The 10000-nt window shown below is 36.5% G+C and overlaps 2 protein-coding genes across 2 annotated transcripts in view; one reads left to right on the forward strand and one right to left on the reverse strand.

Annotated features, from left to right (window-relative positions):
* Nucleotides 1-10000, forward strand: part of clstn2a (calsyntenin 2a) — a 1097509-nt gene that overhangs the window by 764042 nt on the left and 323467 nt on the right. The window lies entirely within an intron of this gene.
* The window catches only part of LOC122361868 (receptor-type tyrosine-protein phosphatase mu-like), a 184828-nt gene that overhangs the window by 124206 nt on the left and 50622 nt on the right, over nt 1-10000 (reverse strand). The window contains 1 exon segment of the mRNA XM_043262958.1: nt 8142-8264. Coding sequence (XP_043118893.1) covers nt 8142-8264 — 123 coding nt within the window.

Consider the following 10000-nt stretch of genomic DNA (forward strand, 5'->3'; position numbering starts at 1 on the left):
TACATTAGAATTTTAATGGTTTGATTTTGATTTAGATTTTATTATTAATACTCTGCGTAAAATACAAAAAAAGATAAATAAATATTTTATAAATCGTTTTATTTAAATAACATTAATAAATGTTTTGTTTCATAAATAAATATCTCTATTTTATTTATTGAATTAATGGGGCGTATCAAATAAATAAAAAAATAAAATAAAATTCTATCCAAAAAAATTAATTCAATGCATGCCCATATATATACACACACATATACATATATATATATATACACAGAATTATAAATATGTTTATTGTTTCATTTAATTAGTAAATTACTGATGAATATTCAAATAACTAACTTTCTAAATAAATAAAAATTTAGTTTAATAAATATCAACCAAATACATTGTATTTCTGTAATAAACAAAGTGACTTCTCCCAAAAGTTGCCGAAAAATGTCCATCATCACCATTTAAAAAATAACTGCATAAATATAAATGACAAACAACCAAACAAAACCTTCGAGAGAGAGTATTTCAGCTCTCATTTAACGTACATTACAGCAAATAAAGGCCGGAGAAACGCTCGCGTGGACATCGATTGAAAGCGAACTGGATCAGGTGATTAATCCGAGCCGTATAATTCTCAGAAATCCGGAGCTCGTCTGCCGCTGATCATCAAAGTGGACAGGTTTTTACATTCACCGGGCGGCGAGCGACGGCTGTAATTTCCAGTAATGACCGGCGCTCATTATTCTGTTCACACTCGGGTCCTGAACCCTGTGAAAATCATTATGTGGCAGAAACGCGGAGGAAGGGGCCGCTCTTTAAACTCAAACCCTCCAGGTCTCATTTGCTAATAAAACCCGGCGAGGTCAAAGCCCGAGAAAAAGCCCGGCGGCGCCTCTCAAATGTCAGCGTAGACAAGCCTATTCTCACATTGTGCCACCAATCAAAAACGCTCTCGCTGTGAGAGCTCGCCAGAAAAAACCCTGCAAGAAAAGAGCAGGAAAAATAATAGCGAATGAGCCGGGCCGCTTTTGTCTGCCTCCGACAATGAGGACGGAAAAAAGCCGCTTCCGTCCGTCTGTCTGTCTGGAGAAGTCTCTTAAACTCCGAGGAAAGGTTTCTGTCTGTCTGTTAATTGGCCGGCAGCCGCTTTAATGACGTTATCTGCCGTAAAGTCACCGTGAAGCGCCGCTAATTCATTCACGAGTTCCCCGTCAAACAGAACGCACCGAAAAACATCTTCTGGCTCCGTGTTTGTGTCTTGTTTTCTTGTACAAACATCTGAACATCCTTAAGTCGAGACGAGACGCATCGAGACGACGTTTCCTGCGAGAAGTGAGCGAAATATTGTTCGTTTTTTTATTGAAATGAGCCAAAAAAAAGAAAAATCATTTAGTTCATTACTACCATATATATATATATATACACACACATACATATATATATATACACATATATATATATATTTATATTTATATATATATATATATATATATATATATATATATATATATATATATATATATATATATATATTTTTTTTTTTTTTTTTTTTACATATATATATATATATATTTATTTATTTATTTATTTATTTATTATTTTTGTACTAGACAAATGAGACAAAACATATCTAGAGAAAAGTTATGGGGAATTTGTTTTATTATTATTATTAAATAGGTACAGATTTTTATTAATTGCAATTTTTAGAGGTTTTTGAAGGATGTTTCTTCTAAGAGTGCAATAAAAATTTTTTTTTAACAATACAGTAAAAATTGTGACATATTATTAGCTTTTGAAATAGCTATTTTCTTCATAAATATCTGTTAATTTCCATGATTTTCAGTATCATTACTTCAGTTTACAGCGCCATATGATCCTTCAGAAATCATTATAACGTTATAGGATACTGCTTTCATTTCAAATAGAAACATACTGTAACAGTATAAAAGTTTCTCAAGCAGTAGATCTGTATATTATCATGATTTCTGAAGATCACGTGACGCTGAAGACCGGAGGAATGATGCTGAAAATACAGAAATAAATGACACTTTAACACACGCTATTTTAAATTCTAATAATATATGATTATTTTCCTGTATTTTTGATCAGATCAGCTTGCTGCTGGTGATAGTCCCATCACGTCTGACTCGTCAGAGCGGAGAACGCTGTAAATGTAATTAGTGTGTTGTGGCCCGATGCTAGCGGCCGGCTCCTGAGGGACGTCGTTCTCGGCCGATGTGACTGAAGTTCTGATTTAATTCCTGCGTCCTTCGCTCTTCAACAACAACAACAGGACGAGTCTCTTACTGTAACTCAGTTAATGAGGCCGTAAACAAATAACGGCACAGATCACACTTCATTAGGAGAAAACACGCATTTCTACGCTTTTGATCTTGAGACGAATGAAAAAAACGAAAAAACGTACACACTTTCTTAAAACTCTTTGCCTCTTTGTAACCAAACGTTACACACAACGTGTGTGTGTGTGTGTGTGTGTGTGAGAGAGAGAGAGCGCTTGTGAGTGTGTGTAAAAAGTGGTTGTGTGTTGTGTGTGTGTGTGTGTGTGTGTGTGTGTGAGAGAGAGAGAGAGCTTGTGAGTGTGTGTTTAAAAGAGTGGTTGTGTGTGTGTGTGTGTGTGTGTGTGTGTGAGAGAGAGAGAGAGCGCTTGTGAGTGTGTGTGTAAAAGAGTGGTTGTGTGTGTGTGTGTGTGTGTGTGTGTGTGTGAGAGAGAGAGAGAGAGCGCTTGTGAGTGTGTGTGTAAAGTGGTTGTGTGTGTGTGTGTGTGTGTGTGTGTGTGTGTGTGTGTGTGTGTGTGTGAGAGAGAGCGCTTGAGTGTGTGTGTAAAAGAGTGGTTGTGTGTGTGTGTGTGTGTGTGTGTGTGTGTGTGAGAGAGATAGCGCTGTGTGTGTGTGTAAAAGTGGTGTGTGTGTGTAAATGTGTGTGTGTGTGTGAGAGAGAGAGCGTTGTGTGTGTGTGTGGTTGTGTGTGTGTGTGTGTGTGTGTGTGTGTGAGAGAGAGATAGCGCTTGTAGTGTGTGTTTAAAAGAGTGGTTGTGTGTGTGTGTGTGTGTGTGTCATGAGTGTGTGTGTAAAATGGAGTGTTTGTAAATTTGTGTGGGCATGAGTGAGTGTTTGTGTGTGTGTGTGTGTGTGTGTGAAAGAGAGAGTGCTTGTAGGTGTGTAAGAGAGTGTGTGTGTGTGTGAGAGAGAGTGTGTTTGAATGTGTGTGTGTGTGTGTCAGTGCTTGTCCGAGTTTGTGTGTGTATCAGTGTGTGTGTATGTATGTGTATATATATATATATATATATATATATATATATATATATATATATATATATGCGTATGTGTGTGTATCAGTGTGTGTGTGTGTGTGTATGCATGCATATATATGTGTGTGTGTGTTTATCAGTGTGTGTGTGTTTGTGTGTGTGTCATGAGTGAGTGTGTGTGTGCGCATATATGTGCGTGTGTAAAAAGTGTAAATTATTTGTGAATGTGTGTGTATCAGTGCTTGTCCAAGTTTGTGTGTGTATCAGTGTGTGAGTGTGTGTGTGCATGCATATGTATGCGTAAGTGTGTGTGTGTGTGTATCAATGCGTGAGTGTGTGTGTGTGTGTGTATGCATCTGTGCATGTGTGTGAGAAAGAGAGCGTTTGTGAATGTGTGAATGTGTGTGTGCATGAGTGAGTATGTGTGTGTATCAGTGTGTGTGTGTGTGTGTGTGTGCCGTTGACACAAATCAATTCCGCTGTAGGAAACACATCGTGCTCGGCAGCTCATTTCACCTCCTCTAGAATCACTCATGTACGACACACACACACACACACACACAGATAAGCAATCGAACACTCAATCTTAATGACCAGAACACACACGGATCAGCACGAGGGCTACTGATACATCAATATTCTTCAGTCGAGTCGCATTTATTTCTTCACACACTACAGATTGATTTAAAGCAGCTTTAAGGTAATAACTAGGAAAATATTGCAGAAAACAGTGTCAATATGAAAAATTCAGCAATTATGAACACTTCAGCTGAACCAAAGAAAATAGAGCCATTAAAACAATTCAGTTCTAATCTAATAGCGTCAGTAAAATTAAATCATAAAGAGTTTTATAAATAAATACTAAAATAACTACAATTTTAAAAACTAAACACACACACAGATATATATATATATATATATATAGAGAGAGAGAAACAAAACAAATTACTAAAATTATAAATAAATCAACAACAACAACAACAATAATAATAATAATAATAATAATAATAATAATAATAATAATATCTCAACGACATAAAAACAATACTGGTGTCTTTTTAACCTTTTTAAGCCTTTTAATGATTTTTAGCCCCTCAATATTTAAATAAATACTGCAAATTAGTTTATTTAAAATAAGTTAAAAGCAATACAAATTATTATGTCTGCTAAACTTCAACATGAAGTCAAAGCAAAATGAATAAATCTTGTTATTTTTCATGCTCATCAGTGATAAACGTGTGTCTGGGAACTAGACTGTTATTAAAGTAGGTAGAGTTCTGGTTTGATGTATTTTCTAAACGACGAGACGTTCACTAAACACTAAACTCAACGGCACGATAAATAAAAAGCAAACATGCAGGAAATATTTCATATATTGGCCAGCACGGTTAGTCTAAAACACACACACACACACACACACACACACACACACACACACACACACACACACACACACACACACACACACACACACACACACACACACACACACACACACACACACACACACACACACACACACACACACACACACACACACACACACACACACACACACACACACACACACACACACACACACACACACACACACACACACACACACACACACACACACACACACACACACACACACACAGACACACACAGACACACACACACACACACACACACACACACACACACACACACACAGACACACACACACACACACACACACACACACACACACACACACACACACACACACACACACACACACACACACACACACACACACACACACACACACACACACACACACACACACACACACAGACACACACATAGACACACACAGACACACACAGACACACACACACACACACACACACACAGACACACACAGACATGCCGATGAAGTCGATGACGCGTCACGTTTTAGAGGAAAACATCATGGTTGTGGAGCGGCGTCTGTATTCGTCTGATTCCCGAGGAGCTGTCTTCGTCTCAAATCAAATGAGGGGCCATCAACACAACATTAAAGAGAGAGAGAGAGACGCTCGGAGTACGGGAAACTCATCCTAATGACTTCCAATACGCCACCGCTAGAGGAAAAACGCTTTAATTAAAATAGATTTGCCTGTTTTGATAGAAAAATTGGTTCCCAGAGCTTCTGTCTTTCCTCCATTAGCTGATATCGAGCGTTTACCGTAATGTGAGCGCTAACCGGCCGGTTACCGGTGTGAGGTTTCCTCCGAGGAGCGAGGCCTGATCTGCTGGCTTTCTTCTCTAATAAAGTGCTCTGGTGCTCACACACTCTCTCAAACCATCGCTCCTTCCACTGAGACCTCAAACTATCCTCCAGAAAGAGCTCAAAGCTTCACAGGTAATGACTTTAAGTCCGCTTTCCAAAAATATGTATATATATACGGTTTTGTTAGTTTATGCAAAGCAATATCTGCCAATGGGGAAAGAAATTTAGATTTTTTACCTTCTTAACCCATTGCCAGATATTTTTGCTTGTTTTAAAAAAAACTAACAATTCTTTTAGAAAACACGGCTTAAAATATTTTAACTTGGGAAGTAAATGCATCTTGAGTCAAGAATGTTTAGATATTTATAAGTATGATTTGAAATAGGAAACAATACACAAATACTGCACAGTAAAATAACGCTTTTTAGCTTTGATTTTTTTCAGACAAATTATTGTCTTGTTTTCCCAAAAAAAAGGTCAAAATGAAGTATTTTTTGGTTGAAACAAGTGGAATAATCTGCCAATGGGGGAAGCAAAATAATCTTGTTTTCTGTTTGGAAAGATTTTTTTTTTACTCAGAAAAATCAAAACAATCTTTCAGTGGGGAAGAACAAAACCCTTATCTAAAACAGGAAATAAAATTATTTAGCTGACCCCACTGACAAATCATTTTGGATTTTTCTAATTAAAAACTCATATCATTTGGATTTGTCTTTTCTGAAAAACAAGACAATAATTTTACTAGATATTTTGGCTGAAAAAATCTAAAACCAGAAAAGCATTTACTGCAGTGTTAAAAAAAAAAATATATATATATATATATATATATATATATATATATATATATATATATATATATATATATATATATATAAATTTTTTTAATTTTTTTAAATTTTTTTTTTTCAGAAATGTGAAGTTTAAATGCAAACGATTGAAACCTGCACGGATATAAAGACTGTTTGAGAGTGACTCTACTGACTGATGGAGATTATTTCAGGATTATCGTAAAACATCTAGAAATGTTTAGATGCTTTAAATCCAAACAGAGCTCAGTAACCCTGAGATATGTTCAGTGGCAGGCCGCTAAAAACAAACTAAACTTGATTGTTCAAGAATCCTGCTCCATGCCAATAAACTGAAAGCATCAGATGAACGTGAACTCATCATTCCCTCGAAAAACACCCAAATAGAAAAGAAAAAGTTTATGAGCCTTTAAAGACAATTTCAGGTTAAATGAAAGGAAACCCAAAGCGTCAGTATGTTTCCTTACAGTGAATGTTGAATCAATATACCAGACTTTTTACTTTAAAAAGTGACGTTGTTTTATATTTTTTGGTTTCGAATTTCTAATGCAGCATAAATGAAGAAAAGCCAGGAACTGAAGAAAATTCAGTGAGTTTATGATTAAAATGACGAACCAATATGAGGTTAGAAAATAAACTTAATTTTAAAAATAAAATAAAGAATAGAAAATAATAAAGAATACCCCGCTGGCAGATATGTTTCTCGTGTTTTAAGCGTGAGCTTGTTTCATTTTGTTCAAAACTGCTCATCTTCATAAGTTAATGTTTCTTAATGTAAGGATGTTTATGTATTTGTAAAGGGGTAAAAAAATGAAGTAAGTATGCATTGTATGAATTAGTTTAAATGAATTTAAGTCTCTGTTTGTGGGTAACTTACGACCCGGAGGAACCTGGATGACCTTAAGGCTGTGAATAGATTCAAATCCCAGACACGGTGATTCATAAAAACCTCAGACTGTCCTGAACCTGACCCAGCTTAAACCGGCCTAATGTGATTAACCAGACTGGTCTGTTTTGATGGTTTTAGAGGGTTTTAATGGTCAGGCTGAGAAGAAGAACTGACTGAGAGTTATTCTGACATCCATCACAAGGTCATCAAAAAAACAAGATTATCTTTCTGACCTCATTGGCAGATATTTTAATATTCTTATTTTATTATTATTGTTTCATGCAAGAAGTCGGTTCATTTTGAAACATTTACCAGACAATAAGACTCGCCTCCAGCAAATGTTTCTCGGTTTAATCCTCCTTCTGCGTTCATGCCAATTTTTAGGGTTGTATAAAAAATAATAATCAAAAAATATTTATTAAGCAAACTAAACTTCAAATACACACTTTATTTTATTTTTTATTCTATTTTAAGAGATATAAAATTATAAAGAAACGTTTAGATATTTTTTTATTAGTGTTTTTTCATCATTTTTGGGTCATGCTTCGTACTTTCACGGTCATTTTTTTTTTTTTTCAGGAAAATCAACGTGGTCTAATTTTTAAAATAAGTTTTGATTATATATTTTTTATATCATCATTTATATTTTTCAAGGGATTGTATGATAGCACGCAATATTTGTACATTTTTGACGAGCAATTTTTGTCCACCGTCGCTTTTGTCCTCCATGTGTCACTTTTTCATTTTTCGCCCTTTAACATGTCCAAATCATGTCCGCGATTTTTGTGCGTGTTCACACAGCGAATTCGAAGAAACACACCAATTTTCACCCCACTCCGATAAAGCAAAAAGAATAAACAACCGAAACCAATTGAGGCCCATTGAGAAGCTCGACCTCGACCTTCCTCCACAATCAAGCATGCACTAACTGATCAGTGATGGTCTCACCCGGTGGCACCCACGGGTCCAATGAAGGCCTTTCACTGGAGTCCATCTGCTCCCAGTCCAGGTCGTCGTCTCGCCCCTGGGTGTATCCGCAGGATGAGTAGGGCTTCTCAAAGTCACAATCTCCTGCAATAAAAGGACAGACGTGTATATTATCAGCCTCCTCCTCTTCCTCGTTTCTTCCCGCTCGTAATGCAATATGCCAAACAACAGCAGCGCTTAAACCGAGATGGAGAGCGATTGGAAGCGAACACATATATTACCATCATTAGCCGCGCCGCATACCAATTTCACAATGACAGAAATGAAGTGTCCAAACTCTATCATCGTTAAACGGCGGGCTGCCGCTGCGCCAGCGAGCATAAACGTGATTCATTTCGGAGCGGCGTGTGACCAGACTTCCCCTTCACATCAGCTCTCATTCATCCTAATACTCCTCGCGGGACACACACCGCCGGCCGTCATCTGCGCTTTTAATTCCTGCGATAAACAGGTGAGAATAAACAGAGGAGCTGTCTTTACCAACACATTCAACTTGATAGGATTCTGTGACTGTTCTGGGCTGCACGGCCCAACCAGATGGACTGAGTTTCTTATAGAACTGTCTGTTGCACACTGATTATTTTTATTATAATGACGTATTCGCATTGGTTTACAGTAAAATGCGTAAGTATTCTTGAAACAAGATGCGTTTACTTAGGCAGCAAACTGCATCTTGTCTTCTGAAAAATGCATCAAAATCATTATTAATGTAGTAAAAAGTCACTTTTAAACTAATTTTGTAAACGTAAATGTATCTTGATTTAACCCTTGTAATGCATTTAGGTGTATTTTGACCCGGAAGAAAAAAAAATGGCTTTTTTGGTAAGAGAATGAAGCTGGCAAATGTTATTTAGGAATGTATTTATTTATTTGATTGATTTTATTTTTTCCCCCAATATGTTTTTAAGACATACCTTTTTTAAAAAGCTGTTTATGTATGTTTTCGGGTCATTTTTTGACGCATGTATGAAGCGCAATTAGTGTCAAAAATTATACAAAGAGTTATATTAGTGCCAAAAACATTTCTAAAATATATTCAGGCTTTTCCCCATTTCTCACACGCTTTTAGATTGAAGATGAATAAAGTAGACTGATGAGGCTGCAGCATGAAAAAATGATCACCGTTTTTCACTTAAGACTGAAAGCTTATGCAGGTTTTATTTATCTATTCATTTTTAGGAATAAAAATGTAGGTTTGCATGGATTTGGATTGGTTTTAAGCAATCATGGGTACAAAAAAATCTTATAAATGTATTATTGGGATACCAAATGTATTTGAACATTTAAATGCAGTAATAATGTGGTATCATTCAAAACATTATTTCACATTCACTCATTAATGAGAAGCTGATGATCAGAACCAACATGGGTTTCATTGAAAACGGACCTGGAATGTGAAAAGTGCATGCATTAAGAAATGTTTAGACGTTAGCTCTGGAAAACAGCTTTAGCTTTAATGTAAAAAGTCTCTCTGTGCATCACTGAATGTCAAAGGCAGATTTATTTATATAGCACTATAAACACGGCCCTAAAAGAATAAAACCACTCTTGAATTTAAGCGACTGTAAATTCAGGCCGAAGTTTAACTGGAGCTCGGCCGTGACTGACGGCACTGCGTCCGGCGTCTGACTGAAATTAGTGTTCAAGGCTGTAATTATGGGTAAACAGAAACGAACAGGTGTGAGAAAACGATTATTGGCACACTTTTAGCCCCGTCGCTTACGAGCGCTGCGCTGAGATTTATTCTGAGTGCATCTGAACGAGCCGACGCAAGGCCAAAAGTTCTGTGCACTCCAGAGGAAATGGAAAATAATGGTGAA

This window comes from Puntigrus tetrazona, chromosome 2 (genome assembly GCF_018831695.1).
Source record: "Puntigrus tetrazona isolate hp1 chromosome 2, ASM1883169v1, whole genome shotgun sequence".
Classification (NCBI taxonomy): Eukaryota; Metazoa; Chordata; class Actinopteri; order Cypriniformes; family Cyprinidae; genus Puntigrus; species Puntigrus tetrazona.